The sequence below is a fragment of the Anolis sagrei genome, chromosome 3, assembly GCF_037176765.1.
Source record: "Anolis sagrei isolate rAnoSag1 chromosome 3, rAnoSag1.mat, whole genome shotgun sequence".
Lineage (NCBI taxonomy): Eukaryota > Metazoa > Chordata > Lepidosauria > Squamata > Dactyloidae > Anolis > Anolis sagrei.
In genome coordinates, this window is record NC_090023.1 from 202,116,559 (window position 1) to 202,135,702 (window position 19,144).

The 19,144-nt window shown below is 39.7% G+C and overlaps 1 protein-coding gene across 1 annotated transcript in view; it reads left to right on the plus strand.

The window, feature by feature from the left end:
• The first annotated feature begins 604 nt into the window (after positions 1–604).
• The window catches only part of RGS10 (regulator of G protein signaling 10), a 31,626-nt gene continuing 13,086 nt past the window's right edge, over positions 605–19,144 (plus strand). The window contains exons 1-2 of the mRNA XM_060768528.2: positions 605–948; positions 18,454–18,572. Of these exons, the coding sequence (XP_060624511.2) occupies positions 900–948; positions 18,454–18,572 (168 nt within the window). The 5' untranslated portion in view covers positions 605–899. The remainder of the gene's footprint in view (positions 949–18,453; positions 18,573–19,144) is intronic.

The following is a 19,144-nucleotide window of genomic DNA, read 5'->3' on the forward strand; positions in this document are numbered from 1 at the left end:
TAAACTGTTCTCATTCTGCAGTGTAATAATTCTGGAGTAGGAAGGGACCTCAAGGTTGAGTCTCGGGCAGGCCCGTAGCCAGGATTTCGTTTCGGGGGGGGGGGGGGGGTGATTTTTTTTCAGGGGGGTTTCGGGGGGGGGCTGAGTTTCGGGGGGGGGGGGCTGAGTCTGAGTGAAAGAGGGTCTAGCCTAGCAAACCTTTTGTATCATTACCCCAATACCCCCATGCATATGGGATATATTGAGTATGGTGATCAGATCATGATATGAATAAACATAACAGCCTAAATAATGCACCAATAAGGCCTTTTCGCGAACCACCATGAAAATTTCGGGGGGGGCTGAAGCCCCTCGAGCCCCCCCCCCCCCGGCTACATGCCTGGTCTCGGGCCGTCCCGCATACCTGAGTGGTGACATAAAGCAGAACAAGGCCCTGCAAAGAAGAGCAGGAGGAGCGCGCGCCAAAACCCTTTTTTTTGGCACGCGCAAGGGGGCTGAAGGAGCGAGCAAGGGGCGCGCGTAGCCTCTGCCTTCCCGCTCTGTCTGCCTGTCTGTCATCAAGCCCCCCTCCCTCTCCGTCCCCCTCCTGCTCCTGTTCTTCCTTCCCGCCAAACTTTTTTTTTTTTAAGGAGAGCGGGCTCAACCTGGCCAAGGGAGGCAGCCAATCAGTGAGCGAGTTGCCTCTTCTTGGCTGCTGCGAAGATGAGGAGCGCTGGCGCGAGCAGACCAAGACAAGACAAGAGCAGAGCGGAGAGAGAGCGCGCGCTTGCCGGAAGGAGCGGAGGGGCGCGAGGCGCCTCCCAAAGTTCCCGGGGACGGACTGACTGACTGACTGACTGATAGGCGGGCTTCCCCCTTGGCTCCAGCTTTTGCCTTTGCCGCGGGGCTGCCCGCGAGAGATGTTCACCCGCGCCGTGAGCAGGCTGAGCAGAAAGCGGCCGCCTTCAGGTAAGGACTGGGCCAGCGTTGATAGATAGAGCCAGCAACTTGGGTTGGCTTTACTTTTGGAACCGCGGGAAGCGGGGGAGAATTATCTTTATACTTATCCTCCCCTATTCAATTGCTACTGGGTGCATCTACATCTCTGGCTGGGCATCACTTGAACTGCCAGGCCTCCTTCTTGTGGAATCTCGGGGGCTGCAGTTTTGACAAGGTCTTGAGCCTTTTCTGCCTGGCCAAACTACAACTCTTCTGATTCAATTGCATGCTATCATTGGTGGGGATCAGAATGCTCTTTGATTGTAAGTGGACTATAAATCCCAGCAACTCCCAAATGTCAAGGTCTATTTCCCCCAAACTCCACCAGTGTTAACATTTGGACATATTGAGTATCCTTGCCAAGTTTGGTCCAGATCCATTGTTGTTTGAGTCCACAGTGCTCTTTGGATGTAGGTGAACTACAACTCCAAAACTCAAGGTCAGTGCCCATCAAACCCTTCCAATATTTTCTCTTGGTCGTGGGAATTCTGTGTGCCAGTGGTTAAATTCAATCATTGGTGGGGTTCAGAATGCTCTTTGATTGTAGATGAACTATACATCCCAGCAACTACAACTCCCAAATGTTAAGGTCTATTTTCCCCAAACTCCAACAGTGTTCACATTTGGACATATTGCGTATTTGTGCCAAGTTTGGTCCAGATCCATTGTTGTTTGAGTCCACAGTGCTCTCTGGATATAGGTGAACTACAACTCCAAAACTCAAGGTCACTGCCCATCAAACCCTTCCAGTATTTTCTCTTGGTCGTGGGAATTCTGTGTGCCAAGACTGGTTAAATTCTATCGTTGGTGGAGTTCAGAATGCCCTTTGATTGTAGGTGAACTATAAATCCCAGAAACGACAACTCTCAAATGACAAAATCAGTTCCCCCACCCACCTCCCCAACCCCACCAGTATTCAAATTTGGTGTCGTTTGATTTTGGGTCTCAGAGGACTATGTTCAAATAATAATAATAATAATAATAATAATAATAATAATAATAGCAATCATGTTAAAAAACCAAGTATAGATCGTTGATGTTGCTGTGTTCAAATACTACTACTACTACTACTACTACTACTAATAATAATACTAATGATTGTGTTAAACAAAACCAAGTATGGATCGTTAATGTTGCAATCCCAGGCGACAGCAGGATTGAAGAGAAACAACTGAAAAAGTGATATGAGGATTTAAAGATCAAACTGCAAAGACTCTGGCACAAGCCAGTCAAGGTGGTCCCAGTGGTGATCGGCAGACTGGGTGCAGTTCCTAAAGACCTTGGCCTGCACTCGGTGCTGACAGAATTACCATCTGTCAGATGCAAAAGGCCACCCTACTAGGATCTGCACGCATTCTTCGCCGATACATCACATATTCTTATACACTTGGGAAGTGTTTGACATGTGATCCAATACAACAACCAGCATAGTGATCTTGTTTGCTGTGTACTAATTTATTAGCACACGGGAAATACCAGTACTGATAGACTTGTCTTGCATATGAAGTAAAAGTGGAAAAACATGTCAGCAGGAACGAAGAAGAACAACACAAATCAAACATCTAATGTTCTTGGAAGACCTTGGGAAGTCACACCATAGGCACAAATTTATGAGACTTTGGGTTTAGTTCCAAGGATCTCTCCCCCCCTTTTTTTCTTTCTCTCTCTTTTCTTCGCTGCTTCCCTTATTATTTCACTATTATTATCTTACTATCTTTGATCACTTTTATTTTTCTTCACTTGCCCTGATTGTATATACTTACAAAAATGATTTAAAAACAATAACAACAACAAAACCTTTATTTATACCCCACCACCATCTCCCATAGGGACTCAGGGCAGCTTACACAATAGCACTTAAAGGGGGCATACAGTACATAGAATAAAATACATCAACATATAAAATCAATAGCACATTAGGTTGCTGTGAGTTTTCTGGGCTGTATAGCCATGCTCCAGAAGTATTCTTTCCTGATGTTACACCCACATTTATGGCAAACATCTTCAGAGGTTGAGAGGTCTGTTGGAAACTAGGCAAGTGGGGTTTATATATCTGTGGAATGTCCAGGGTGAGAGAAAGAACTCTTATTTGATTGAGGCATGTGTGAATGTCGCAACTGAGCACCTTGATTAGCATTGAATAGCCTTGCAGCTTCAAAGCTTAGCTGCTTCCTGACTGGCAGTAAGTAAAGAACAACACTCAAAAACGGGAATTCCAGATAAGAAGCAAGCTAATCGCCCCCTATCAAAAGACTCCCCCAGGCATGAAGCAGCCAAGCTTTGAAGGTGCAAGGTTATAAAAAGTATTATACATTTTACAGTCCCATAAAAGTATTATACATTAAAATCATTAGAATCTGGGCTAAAAGCTAAAATACAGAGGTATATTAAAAGGCCAAAACACAAACACCCCCTATTATTATTATAACACTATATAACATGATTTTTGTTCCTGAGTAATAAATGCCATTTACTAATTGGTTCTATCATGAAATCATGGGAAAAGTTTATTAAACTGCAAAAAGTTTGTTTTTTGGGTCATCCTGCAGCACATTTTTGCTGTCATTGTTCAATGAGTATCTCAACCAATTCATCGTTGTCTGTGGCCACAAAAATGAAGTTTCTGGAGTATAACAAGTACTTTCAAAGTCATTTTTATTTTACATAGAGTTATTATTGTTAATAGAGCTCACCTACAGAGCAATACTGTAAAGCTGCATGTGAAAATCAGAGGGCCCGTCCAGACAGACCCCAAAATCCCAGGATCTGTTCCCAGGTTTTCTGCTTTAAACTGGATTGTATGAGTCCGCACTGTCAGATAAACAGAAAACCTGGGATTTTTGTGTGTTTTTTTTGTGTCAGGAGTGACTTGAGAAACTGCGAGTTTCTTCTGGTGTGAAATAATTGGCCGTTTGCAAGGATGTAGCCCAAAGGATGCCCAGATGTTTTGATGTTTTACCATCCTTGCGGGAGGCTTCTCTCATGTCCCGGCATGGGGAGCTGGAGCTGACAGAGGGAACTCATCCATGCTCTCCCTGGATTCAAACCTCTGACCTGTTGGTCTTCAGTCCTGCCGGCACAAGGGTTTAACCCATTGCACCACCCGAGTCTCCTAATCTGGGATCAGATCCTGGGATATAGGACCTGTCTAGAAAGGCCCTGAGAGGGGGATTCCAGTGTGTGCTTCCAGAAGTGTGGATCAACCCACTTCAATCTCTCTTTCTGAGTCAGAAGGCAAAGTGACTCCTTCTGCAGCAAAAGAAGCCCTGTCTCAAAGGCTTAATTCAAGAGTGCAGCTCATAAGTGTCATAAATAAAAACGAGTCCTCTCCGTTGTTAAGCAGGAGCCCATTGTGAGCTATCACAAGCTCAGTTTGGCTTTTTCTTGGGTCGGAATATGGGTATAAATCATTTTGCTGTAAGGAAATATTTAGGTCTGGTGAAATGGCTGCGAGGTTTGTAACAAAAAATAAAGGTCCTCGTGCTTCTTCAGTAGCAGTTTGGGGCACTCTGCCAGCATCCATCTGGAAAAACATATCCACCTCAAAAATGGAAACATTTAGGTTCTTGCCACTTTACGATTCATAAGGAAACCTTCTAATATAGCTTTTTCAGAGTTACCGAAATTGGATCTATGATTTTAAAATGCAGACAGTCCCCACATTACAAACAAATGACTCATAGTTGCAAACATGGGTGAGACAACAGGAAGTGAGAGAAATCTACCCCTTGGAAGGGAAATTCACTCCTGAAAAGATTATAATGGGGAAAACGTGTCTCTACTGAAGCTTTCTTATCAATCCTTGTTTCTACAACAAGGGGATTTTTTCAAAATCCAATTATCACAGGGACGGAAAGAGAGGGGAAATCTTCAGAACAGGGCCACAGACAGCCAAACAAACACCCTATGAGTGTTAACCCTTCCCTGTGCTATCCAAAGCTACAATAAACATATATACATGGCTGGAGTTACACTAAAAATGTGCCTGTTCCAACTTACAAACAAATTAAACTTAAGAGCAAACCTACAGAACTTACCTTGATTGTAATTTGGGGACTTCCTGTACCTTATAAACTGTACAATATTCTGTATTGTGATAAAATTTAAACAAAATTCTGGAAATAGAGAAAGCTAGAACTTGTATTTATTGGGTTTCTTTTTGTATTTCAGATTTATGGGGTAACAACATTAAAGCAAACTGAAATACATTGTTTCAATATTCTGTACATAGAGTTGTATCTTCTCATTCAAATAGCTTTTATTCAAGAATCAGAGTAAACTTTTCTTAGACTAGGAAGCATTCACATTTTTACCTAATTGGAATGAGGAAGAAGACAGATAGATAAAAGAACGGTATGTTATTCAGATCTTTATGTATTGTGAGTTGTTTTAATCTGCAGGTTTTGCTGCATTTTACAGATCTTAACTGGGGTGGGGGTAGTGATGCTTATGTTGGTTGTTATTGCTTTTGTGTTATTGTCCTTTTATTTTTTGTATTTTGTGTGTTTACACCTTTGAGTGCTTTGTGAGCCACCCTGAGTCCCTCCGGGAGACAGCTATAAATAAAGTTCGTTTTTTTAAAATTATTATATCCTGAACTAGATAAGTTATATTTAGTCTTGGGATTACCAAGTGTAGGGGCTAAGCAGAAAGAATATGGCTTTGAGTTAAATAATTAGTTTTTCTTTTCTGTTTTTCTATTATTGCAGAAAACAATATAGACTTTTAGAAAAGAAGAAAGGGTATGCATATGATTTCGGAGAAGTCACACCATAGTTTACTACCACCTTGTCAACAAGCAGGATATAGCACTTTATATGTTGCTTTTGGATGATTTCCACCTGTTTTGAAAAGTCTTCCTTAATTAAGGTTCCCATAGAGTTTTTGCTTGAATGAGTTATGAAATCCACTGACATGTTGTGCTTTATATTTGAAAGGTGTTAAGCCCACTATAAATATCTCAAATCTAAACTCTGACATAACAGGACACTATCCAGTAAGTGTTTTAGGACTGACATCTTAATTCCCAATCCAGTCCTTGCTTTCTAATTGCTGTTCTGAATCTTTTTCACATTTATAAATGTTATCTTCCTTATCCTTTAGGTAGACCCTGCCTTCAAATGCTTAATGATTTTTGTTGTTTTTCTCTGAATCCTTCCCATTTGGCTAACATCTTACCTGAAATTTGATGTCCAGATTGAGCATACCATTGCTAATGAATGGTTTTATTTAATACTTGTCTGGGTAATTAGAATAAGACATTTTTTATTTTACAAAATGCATAAAGTTGTGGGTGTACTACAGCTCACATAATTCCAGGTTAATCCCCTGAAACTCCATCAATACTTAAAGTTTGCCATGTTGGGCAAGTTTGCTTCAGATGCGTCATTGGTGAGGTTCAGTATGCTCTCTGGCTGCAGGATGAATTACAACTCTCACCATGGTGGGTCAGTCCCGTCAAATCCTACCAGTACGTTCAATTGATCATGAGGGTTCTGTGTCCCAAGGTCCATCATCAGTGGGGTACAGAGTGCTCTTTTATTGCAGGTGACCTATAAATCCCACTACCTACAACTAACAAATGCCAAGGCCAATTCCCCCCAAAACCTACCAGTATTCAAACTTTGGCATATCGGGTATGCGTGCCAAATTTGGTGCTGATCCGTTGTTGTTTGCATTCATAGTTCTCTCTGGATGTAGGCGAACTATAATTCTTATAAATCAAAGTGATTTTTGCCCAAAGCCCTCCTATATTTTTTGTTGGTCATGGGGGTTCTGTGTGCCAAATGAGGTTCAGGGCCATCGTTGGTTGGATCCAGAGTGCTCTTTGATAGCAGGTGAACTTTAAATCCCAATATCTACAATGGCTATAAATCAAGGTCATGTCTGTGTTATTAGTGTTCATTCTATTGCAAAATAAGTTTGGTGTTGCAGTCATTTCCCCATTTTTGCTTATCTGACCATCTTGGACCTGTCTATAAATCAAGGTAAATTCTCCCCAAACCTCTCCAGTATTTTTCTTAGGTCATGGGGGTTCTGTGTGCCAAATGTGGTCCAGGTCCATTGTCAGTGGGGGTCACAGTGCTCTGACTTGATGTAGGGTGAACTACAACTTCCATCATGTGGAGTCAATCCCCCAAACTCCTCCAGTGTGTTTAGTTGCTGATTAGTTCTGCTCTGTTGGTTGTGCAGTTGAAAAGAGTAGGAAAGGGTTAAGGGAGAGGCAGTGGGCAGGATCATGCAAATTCCACACCAATGGAGACAGTAAGAAACACTGGGATGCCTGTGGTTGAGCAAACACGTAAAATCTCGCTATAACTTGAAATGTCATTGGAGGGAGGGCTTTTGGTGGTTTTTCAGCACTGTGGGTTAAAGTTGCTTCTGGAAATGGGAGCTTGTTTGTGGAATTGGGCACTCAAGCCACACACATATACATACACATTTTCACTTTTATTGGGGTTATAGATAAAACTTGGTTTGGAACTAACAGAGAGAATAAGCTTTTCCTGTCGTATTTCATTTGGGCAAAAAAATTCAGCAGCTCAAAAAGTTACTCTAAAAGGCTGGAACTGAAGTGTATCACTGGACTTGCTGTTGTTTTTGTGGGAGAATGCTGTGGTTTAAACCTGGTGTTTTGTTGTCAAGTGTTGCATGTGTTGTTGGTGAATGATACCACATAGGCTACATGTGAGGAATTTCTTTTAAGTTCTCTTTCTTATACTTAAAAGTAGCAACCAATGGTTTAGAAGAGGATGTTTTGTCTTGTAATTTGAGCAAACCAAATTGACTTTCAGAAGTAAAAACTGTTTAAACTCAAACATCCTTTTAGAAGCAGCCGAATAAAACATATGCTTGAAACTTCCCATGTGTTGCTTGACTACATGAAAAATAAGGGAACTCCCTCTTCAGTTAGAATCTTCATAGAATCCTTGAGTTGGAAGAGACCTTGTGGGCCATCCAGTCCAACCTCCTGCCAAGAAGCAGGAAAATTGCATTCAAAGCACCCCCAACAGATGGCCATCCAGCTTCTGTTTAAAAGCCTCCAAAGAAGGAGACTCCACCATATTCCAGAGTAGCGGGTTCCACTGCTGAACAGCTCTTTCAGTTAACAAGTTCTTCCTAACGTTCAGGTGAAATTTCCTTTCCTGTAGTTTGAAGCCATTGTTCCATATCCTAGTCTTCAGGGCAGCAGAAAACAAGCTTGCTCCCTCCTCCCTATGACTTCCCCTCACATGTTTATACATGGCTATTATGTTTCCTCTCAGCCTTCTCTTCTGCAGACTAAACATCCCCAGCTCTTTAAGCCACTCCTCATAGGGCTTGTTCTAAAGACACTTTATCATTTTTGTCGACACCCTCTGAACACATTCCCTCTTAGAGTCAACATCTCCCTTCAATTGTGGTGCCTAGAATTGGGCAGAGTATTCCCTGACCAAGGCAGAATAGAGGAGTAGCATGACTTCCCTAGATCTAGACCCTATACTCTTATTTATGCAGGCCAAAATCCCATTGGCTGTTGCATGAAATTGTTGGCTCATGTTTAAATTGTTGTCCACGAGGACTCAATAGCTTTTTTACACGTACTGCTATTGAATCAGGCATCTCCCATTCTGTATCTTTGCATTTCATTTTTTTCTGCCTAAGCAGAGTATCATGCATTTGTCCCTGTTGAACTTCATTTTGTTAGTTTTGGCCCATCTCTCTAATCTATTCAGATCGTTTTGAATGAGTTTCACCAGAGATTGTGTAAGCACTGTTTTCTAATTTTATGCAGAATACAGATACAATTGTGAGTTAAAAAATAATGTATGATTCAAACTAGCTATGGTCTAACAGGAGTTTTCTTAGAATTTCTTAGAATTTTACATGACATGCTGTTTAGATAAAGGAAGCAGAGGAAGAAAATTGTTTACAGTTATTGAATTGATTTAAGTAACATTAGCCAAGCTTTCTTCCCATTTAAATCAATTGGACTTAGGTTCACTCTGGCCAACACCCAGTCCAGTAGCATTCCCAGGTTATAGATTTGTTTTGTTAAATATTTGGAAAGGGAAATAAGTAAGTTATGAGAGACAGTAATCTAATGGTGCTTCAAACATAATATTGTATAAGTGTTTCCATGGGAGTGGGTGGGATTTGAATGAAATTCTTCACTTATAAGCCATCTTTTCCCACTGCTTCTATTTTGTATACTTTTCTTATCATTTTTTCCTTAACATGACAAATCCATCGGTGGGAGGAAAGACAGAAATGCAGCCGCAATGACCTTTGATTAATAAGCACTTACCACACTCCTCTGCAGTTGTTTGGAAAACAGACAGACATGCATTCAATATTGTGGCATCCACTAATATAATTTCCTCTGAATTTGACATTCTTCAACATTGTTGAGTTTTAAGCACGCATCAGAAACAAAGCTATAAATACTTATTCAAAGTTTTTTTTATTAGAATGTAAATATTACATTTTACCTTAGTGCACTGCATTTATTCTCTGTTTTTAATATTACTTCAAAATTATCAGATCTAAGTGGTCTATAAATATTTGTAAGTAAATGGTAGCGCTTAGAGATCTCTGCCTAGAATGGTTGTTCTCAACCTTCCTAATGCACCAACCCCTTAACACAGTTCCTCATGTTGTGGTGGCTCCCCTGGGCAACGTCCTTGCAGACGGCCAATTCTCTCACACCAGAAGTGACTTGCAGTTTCTCAAGTTGCTCCTGACATGGAAAAAACAACAACTTGATCAGATCAAAGGGAGGGAGACTAGTTGAGTGTATGGGAACCATGTGCAGGTGCTCCATTGTTGATACTAGGCAGTTGCCATAATATTGATGCATGTAGTTGAAAACACTTCTTAAAACTAATCCTCACACAGAATCTTTAGAAGCAATGACATGAGTTTGTTATGTATAGCTTAAGCCCCATTGAAACTACATATCTGGACTGGGGTCTTTTATTGCTCAATGCGAAAATAGTGACTCAAGTACTGCACTGCTGTTTGCACTTAATTGAGAGTAGGTCTGATTGAATTAAGTGGAACTTCCTCCTGAGTAAAGATTTTAAAAACAATGTATTTGAAAGTATATCATCTTAAGAATTAGATCTGTGAATAGTTGGCGTTATCAATAAACCACAAGATTATGTTGAAACTATTTCATGGTTTCTTGTTAGCATCTAAAGTTCACAGATACAGTTCTCAAGATGCTTCAGACACACACATACACACACACACAAAACCATGTTCAAATGCAATACTTCAATAGAAAAATTGCTTCTGTTATATATTTACATGGGAAGAAATGCATCTTTACAATTTTAATAGGATAAAAGCCCAACTATAAACCTGACATCTGCCATTCTAGTAGAATCAAACAAACACGAATCCAGTAAAGCATCATTCCAACTGTTGTTACTGCTGGATCAGTTTTTCCTACTAATCAGCTTCTAAAAAAGAATAAACAGCTTCCTGAGATACATCAACTAAAGCAAGTAGCTACTCCCACAAGAAGATCAAAAGCCAAATCGTGGTGAAACTATGTACCACTTCCATGTATCATTGTTCTTGGCATTTGGTAAGCCAAACAACAGGAATTATAAAATCTCAAAGAAAATCTTTGATCCCTTATCTATCTTTAAAATTTCAGTGGGCTAGACTGTTAGGAAGATTGTTAAGAATTAGGCATGGTACTAAACATGTTCAAAACTATTTGTATTGTTCCAGAACTTTTTATCAGGACTTCACTGTGTGGGTGAGAGGTTTAAAAGCTTTTATCCTCAGTCATGACACTAATTAAAATCTCCCCCTTCAGTGGCATGCAACCTTCGAAAATGCTTTTTCTCTAAAGCTTAGTCTTCCTTCCAAAGCTAATTACAGCTGGGGTAGGAATTTTTCTCAGGACTGTGGTTGGAGTGATAATAATTTCCGAATATCAATTTTCAAAAACTCCACAGTAGATTGGCTAGTGATATATAGCCAGACTTCTGTATCCACAGATTCGGTGTCCATGGAAAAAGAAAACTTTGATTTTGCAGTGTTATATAAGGCGCACCATTTTATTTTTCAATTGTTAGTAATTGGACTACAGCATCCCTGGATTTTGGTATCTATCTACAGGCTGTCTTGGAACCAAATCCCAGTGGATAACAAGGACCCACTGAATTTAACATTGTGTCTACTTTGGTGCCAAAGCAAGAAGAGACCAAACTCCTATATATTTATAGAGTTGTTCAATTTTATGAGATACTAGCTTGGATAAGTGGTGCCCAGGTTCTTTGAAAAAGGCATTTCTTGTTTTGGGGTGTTAGGTCATATCATTTAATTAATTAGTAACACTATTTATTAGGAAAAAGCCAAAAAGCGATTTTGTTTTTTTATGAATGCTCCCATTAGAAAATACATACATATCATGGGTGAACTACAATTCCCAGAATTGTGGGTCAATCCTTCCCAAACCAGCTCTGTATGCACAGCTGGCCATGTTGGGTGTGTGTGCCAAGTTTGGTCCAGATCTGTTGTCAGCTGGGTTCAGTGCTCTCTGGATAAGGGTGAACTCACATATGCTAAGGGCAGTCACCCCCAAATCCTGCCAGTATTTACAGTTGGCCTCACTCCCTCCAGTCTGTCCAGTTGCTGATCAATTCCTCTGTGTTTGCTGTGTGCTATAGGAAAATGTAGAAAAGGGTTAAGGGAGAGGCAGTGGGTCATGCAAATTCCACACAAGGAACCCTGGGATGTCTTCCTGTGGTGGAGGAAACACGTCAAATCTAGGATGAAATTCTCCCCGAATGTAATATCACTGTGTCATATGACATGGAGGAGGCTCTTTTATGATAAGCAGGAGATGCGATTTCTTTCACCTGTACAATATTGTAGTAATGTAGCAATACAACACATGGTGGTACAGAAAAAAAATGTGTCTTCAGGAACCCTGCCACTGTCAAGAATGAGAGTATGTCTGGATCTACACTGCCATATAATCCAGGTTATCAAAGTAGATAATCCCCACTATCTGATTTGAAGTGGATTGATTATGAGTCTATACTGCCATATGGAGCCCCTGGTGGCACAGTGGGTTAAACTGCTGAGCTGCTGAACTTGCTAACCAAAAGCTCGCAGGTTCAAATCTGGGGGGCAGTGTGAGCTCTCGCTGTTAGCCTCAGCTTCTGCCAACCTAGCAGTTTGAAAACATGCAAATGTGAGTAGATCAATAGGTACCGCTCCAGCGGGAAGGTAACGGTACTCCATGCAGTCATGCTGGCCACATGACCAATGCCGGCTCTTCAGCTTAGAAATGGAGATGAGCACCAATCCCCAGAGTCAGAAATGACTGGACTTAATGTCAGGGGAAAACCTTTAACTTTACTACATTGCCATATAATCTAATTCAAAGCAGATAATTAGGATTTTTTTTAATGGCAGTGTTGATCTAGGATATTTTGTGACAGATTTGGACAGAGTTAAACCAAATCATTAAGAATGTCCACAATGAAATTTTATGATTTTATGCAAACCACTTGATATTTTGAAAGCTGGTATTTTAAGTTTTTTCATTGCAATGTGTTCTCTATGAAAGATGGTTTTTTATTTTATTACTTTATAAAACATTGATGCATGTTTTCCGGTGCTATTAATAAAATATTGGGATCAACCCTGTCCCTGGGTATTCAAGTTATAGCTGTAACAAGAGTGATTTCCCAGTAATGGTACTATTTCTCAGCAGTGATGGATTTGTGTGCTTTATGATGTAAGAGGCAATTCTGACAGCAACATTTTTGCTAGTAGAGTTTTCCATGGCAGACCAGCTTTTGCTAAGAAGTCAGACTAAATGTGGCAAACAGCTAATGGGCAGCAACAGCACTGAATATGGGGAGATTTCTCAGGAATAGCGACAATAATACTATATCTAACACTTGTTAGACTGGGCACAGGGAGACATGGTAAATCATTTTTGAAATGTCTTTTATCACAAGACCTTGTGATAATAACAAACCAAAACTAAGCAAGAGATGTATTAGTTGAGATTTCCAGATCAAATGGCACTTAACAAGCTATTGGGGTATAAATGAAGACTACTGTAGTTAGCCCAGTGGTTAATGACACAACTGGCCTCAAGCCAAAAAGATATTCAGGTGTTGTCAGGCTCAGGCGTGAAATGAAAATCTGATGCTGCACAGCATACATTATAGGAACATTTAATGTGAAAAGCATGAATCAGGGGAAGCTAGACATTGTTAAACAAGAAATCCTAGGTATAAACATTGAAATATTTGGGGTGAGTATGCTGGGATGAATATAAATGTTAGACTTTGAGACAGATAAATACAGAATAGGACTTCATCAGATGGGTTTCCTCCTCTGTTTCTACACATTTCAAAGACAGAATCCCATAAATAGGCCCCACTTCTCTGTGTGCATGTAAAAATACCTAAAACGGGTATTTTTCCTAGGGATGGGAAGTGGTGGATTCCTTCATTTACACTCTATTTTTGAAGTGCCCTTCTTTTGCCATTAGTGGTTTAAAGGCAATGTGGGTCCCATTGAAAGAAGTGTTTTAAAAGTGGGCTGGTTTCCTCAAGAGGATGGATTCAAAGAGGGAAAGGTAGAATCATAGAGATGTAAGAGATCTCATTGGCCATCCAGTCCAACCCCCTGCCAAGAAGCAGGACAATCACGTTCAAAGCACCCCCAAAAGATGGCCATCCAGCTTGTTTAAAAGCTTCCAAAGAACAAGCCTCCATCACACTCCAGAGTGGAGAGTTCCCCTGCTGAACAGCCCTCACGGTTAGGAAGTTGTTTCTCATGTTCAGGTGGAATCTCCTTTCTTGTAGTTTGAAGCCATTGTTCTGTGTCCTAGTCTCCAGGGCAGCAGGAAACAAGCTTGCTCCCTCCTCCCTATGACTTCCCTCACATATTTATTCATTACTATCATGTCTCCTCTCAGCCTTCTCTACTGCAGGCTAAACATACCCAGCTCTTCAAGCTGCTCCTCATAAGGGTTGTTCTCCAGATCCTTGATCATTTTAGTCGCCCTCCTCTGGACACTTTCCAGCTTGTCAATATCTCTCTTAGATTAATTGAAAGGAGTGTAAATGTGCACTGGTCTCCTCAAGAGGAGGGATTCAAAGAGAAGAGTGGAAGATCCCATTGAAAGGAGTGTGCTGGTCTGCTTATCATAGGAGGAGACATCGCCAGTCTCTGTGACAGGAAATTAAGAGGACAATTAAATTAGTAATGGGATGAGTTGATCATGTGTTAACATCTCATAAAGAAGATGATTTTACCTACTTCCCCCCTTTGTGGGATGAAGTTATTAATAGCAAAGCCAGATACAGAAATCAGATTTTACAGTGTTTTGTATAGATGTTTGTTAGGTTCCGGCCCAGCTTACCCGTCCGAACATATCTCCCTCTATGAACCATCTTGGAGATTAAGATCATCTGGACTTATTGGACTGTAAAAGTAGGAAACTGAACAGAATAAGAAATTTGGCCTAAAATCCAGAAATGAAACAGGAAATAAATAGATTAAATTTTGTGAGGCCAACACAAACACATTCCACAAGCAACCAAAGAAGCAGCTGTATAAGTAAGACACGCACAGAGATCCCATATCTATGGTTTCACTTATCTGCTGTTCACACAACAGCCTCAGGCTTTAGGGTGGGGAACAGCAAGATTAGCTTCCACCAACTCCCTCTAACAGAGTTAGGCTGCTGTGTGTGCATTCATATAATAGCCTCAAACTTCAAGAAGAGGCTGCAGAAACATTTATTGCTGCCACAGTCTCCCTTCTGAGATCAGTTTATTCCTTAGATATACAGCCTGCAGCACCTGGTATTCATTGGCAGTCTTCCATCCAATAATTAACCAAGGCTGACCCTACTTAGCTTCTAAGATCATGATCATTTAGAGCAGGGGTCCACAAACTTTTTAAACAGAGGGCCAGGCCACAGCCCCTCAAACTGTTGGAGGGCCAGATTATAATTTGAAAAAAACATGAATGAATTCCTATGCACACTTATTTGTAGTGCAAAAAACACTTAAAAACAATACAATAATTAAAATGAAGAACAATTTTAACAAAAAAAACTTATTAGCATTTCAATGGGAAGTGTGGGCCTGCTTTTGGCTGATGAGATAGGATTGTTGTTCTGTGCTTTCAAGTCGTTACAAACTTAGGTTGACCCTAAGCGAGGGCCGGGTAAATGACCTTGGAGGGCCGCATTTGGCCCCCGGGCCTTAGTTTGAGGACCCCTGATTTAGAGCATTTAGGCCCTTGGAACACAGTATTCTTATACATTTCCATCTATGTTGATTCTCCATTTGTTTCTGAGTCCAGTTCAAAGAGCTTGTGTCACTAAACCATACAGGGACCACTTGCTTCCATACGATTCACCAACTGATTGTGCTCTGCAGAAAGTGCTTGGCTACTTTTCTTTCTGGGTACAAATATGGAGTACACGTACCTGAGTCTGTTTTGAAATGACAGCTATACTCTAAAATCTGCTCCCTTGTGATGTATCTCTAGCCTCACTATTTTTGTTTGCTACATTTGGTCAAATCTTTTTTGATATAAATAGATTAATATGTTTCTACACATGAAATAATACTTTACATGATAAATGAGCATATATTTCTTGTTTTGATGGATAGAACTGACTTTATATTATAGATGTTGGATGTACTTATTTTATTGTGATTTTTTAGTGTTCCTATTGTATTTTAATGTGCTTCACATATGTTGCATTGGAATCCCTTGGGTCAAAAACTGTCATAATGGCTTATGATAAATTACTCTTCTAATGAGATTATGGTCAAAACATGGCCACTGCAAATCCAAGTGCGCATTGAAGGAAAGCTTGGAAATTGTACTTTCAAAATAATTCCCAGAATGCTTCATTTTGTGTGCTGGATGTAGAATCCAAAAACCTAGCATTCCTGGTTCAGTATTAAACAAGTGGTGCACAGCCTAATATCGCTTTCTCTTTTAAATAGTTTAAAGTTTAAATCTTTCCAGAACTATGTGAACTGTGCTCATGATTTCAAGCTATTCCAAATTATTGTAGAGTAAAGCAGAAATTAGCTGCTGTCACAACTAGAATAGAATTAATTATGAAAAGGTAGATTTACCCTTACTCAAGTTCCTCTAATTCAGTGGGTTCCCTCCAAGTGGTACAAGAAGTTTGATTTATCTCCAGAAGGTAAACTGTGTGTTTATATTACATGGAAAGCAGAAAGGAATTACCAGTGTGTTTGTGTAAACCCCAAGATTTGTAGAAACCACACATACACACACACACACAAATCCTTAGAGAAAATAAAAAGAGGGAAAAGCAAACAAACCTATGCTAGCCAAAGGTGGAGTGAACATGTTCCATGACCAAAGAATGCAGAGTGCACATTGTATAGGAATGGAATGGAGTGTTGTGCAAGAGGTTCTAGTAGAAGGTGCACAATCTGCAGCAGGGACATTAACATTGCAACTTGTTGCATACCTCAGGCTCCTTCCACACAGTTGTATAAAATCCACATTGAACTAGATTATATGGCAGTGTGGACTCAGACAACCCAGTTCAAAGCTGATTTTGTGGATTATCCGCCTTGATATTCTGGTATATATGGCTGTGTGGAAGGGCCCTCACTTGTAAAAAATGAACTTTAATGCTACTGACTTGAGCAATTCCGATTCTGATTGGCAGTGTTTGAGTAATGCAGTGAAAGAAGTACTTCATTTTTGTTTTATTTTACACAGTATTCAATTAGTCATACTTTAAAAAGAATAGAGTGCAGGTTCTAAAGAAATGGCCAGAAAAGGGTAGCAAGAAATATATATAACACACGTGCTTTTGTATTTTAGTGATTTAACATACACAGTTCTAATTTTTTTTAATATTTAGTATTATACCATTTTATCCTAACTTTTTGCAACTATATTTGGAAGACATGTGGGGAGTGTTTGTATTGCTACATCATCATCCTTTACACAATGTCTCAAATGGCATAAAATGACAAGAATATGTTTAGAGTGCAACAGCATGTTTAGTTTCTACAACTACGTTCAGTCAACTTAACCACTAAAGCAATGTCATACCCAGGCTTCAGATATCTTCCTTTTCAAGCCACATTCATCAGTCCTTCTCGTTGCGCACCCTCACACACTCTCCACATCTTAATTTTTGAAAAAGATGCCAACATCTTACCAAATGTTGTTGCCTAATTTTGGTGTAAGTGATGTAAACCAACCAACAAGGTTAACAGTTCCATAAACAATGTGTGTTGTCTAGGGTTTATGGAAATTATAGTATTAACAACAACATCTGGAAAGCCACACTTCATTGCAATGTCATACAGGTTGAATATCCTTTATCCTATATGCTTTGGATTTAATTTTGGAATACATATACTTGCATATATGTACATATATCTTGGGGATGGAACTCAAATCTAAACATAAAATTCATTTATGTTTCATGCATGTATACATCATATACACAGTGACAGTATATGTTATACAATATTTTAAAATAAGTTTGTGCATTTGTGTACACTGTGCAAATAGAACCATCAGAAAGCAAAGGTGTCACCATTCTCTGTATCCAGCTTTGCTTGCGTTTCTTTTTAGAGAATGAATTGTGAAACCAAGATTTTCCCTCAGAACATAGTTGCATTTAGTGCCAGAAAACAATCTGTCCCTCTATAGCACCAAACTTAAAGTCCAACAGCCCTTGAAGATAAAATGACACCAGGGTCACAGTAGGTTTGTGCAAAAAGAAATTTCCTTTACTCTTTACAGCAGAGTTTCAGCAGAGAAGAAAATAAACAGCTTTATCCAGCTGTAGCAGAAAATATAGTCTTTCAGCATCCAAAATAAAATATAGCTTAATTCAGCAACTTACTTACAAAACAAATGGTCCTTTCCAAAGAGCATTGTATCAATAATCTGCAGGAGAAAAATAACAGAGCTTGACAACCTCAACTGCAGTTTGTAAAGAGTTCCAAATGGTATACTCAAACCTCTGTAGTTATACCGTGTTGATTGCAGCAAAAGAAATCATTTGCTTCTATTAACCCATGCAACACATCTGCATGTGGACTCTTTCTTTACACATATATCTACCTTAACCTTGGTGTTGATCCTTGCAAAAACTCACCCAGTTTTCTGTATACCTTAACAAACATTCCTTGTTTGAATTCTAGGCTCTTCTGTTAAAATAATCAGGCAATGCATGACAGGAGAAGCTAATCCTGGAATCCCGCAGAGCACTTTTCAATTAGTTCTAGGCTAAATAGAACAGTGTCATTTGTATACTATATCTTTGAACACTATTATTAAGATAGTAAGTCATTGGTGCAAGTCAACTGAAAATCTCAGAATGTTGCCAAGTAGCAGGAAAAATACACAATATTATCACTTAGAAGTAGAAGAGAAATGCATATAGCATTTTAGTTACGGCAACTTCTTTTCATTTTTCAGAAATAAATGACAGTGACAACAAGGCGGGCAGCAGCCAACAAAATCTGAATGGCACCAGAAGATGGGCTACATCCCTAGAAAATTTATTGGAAGACCGGGAAGGCGTCAAGAGATTTAGGGTTGCTATTTTAAATTTTATTGGCTTAAATACTGTTTCAATTGATATTTTGTGAATACAGCATTGAATGTGGTTTTTTCCTTCATTGAAAAGATCAATATTGCAGAGATAATGTATTCCAAATTATCTTACCATTGTCTTGCTATTTTTATGCCCATTTTAGGTGTTGTTACTGGGATCTAGAATCGAGTACAGATGTGATTTACCTTAAAGTGCTTGGATATAAGTTAACTGTTGGATAGAGATATACAATATGACCCCCTTGTCCATGGATTCAGTATTGAGGGCTTTACTTACCCATTCTCTGAAAAATACCTCTCTCAGAAGAGTTTTTGGATCTCTCAGAAGTCCTCCAGTGCAATTCTGAGGTATCCTTCTGCCCCTTGTATAATCAAAATATGGGCATGCTATTATTCATGGTTTCAGGTATCCATGGATGTCCTGGAACATACCTCTTACAGTAGTCCAAAACAACATATGTTGAGTCCAGAACACATTTACTTCCTTTGGAAGAAACTTTATTTTAAACTTTATTTTATTTTAATGCTTTACCCCACTCCGGCCCCCCACCGA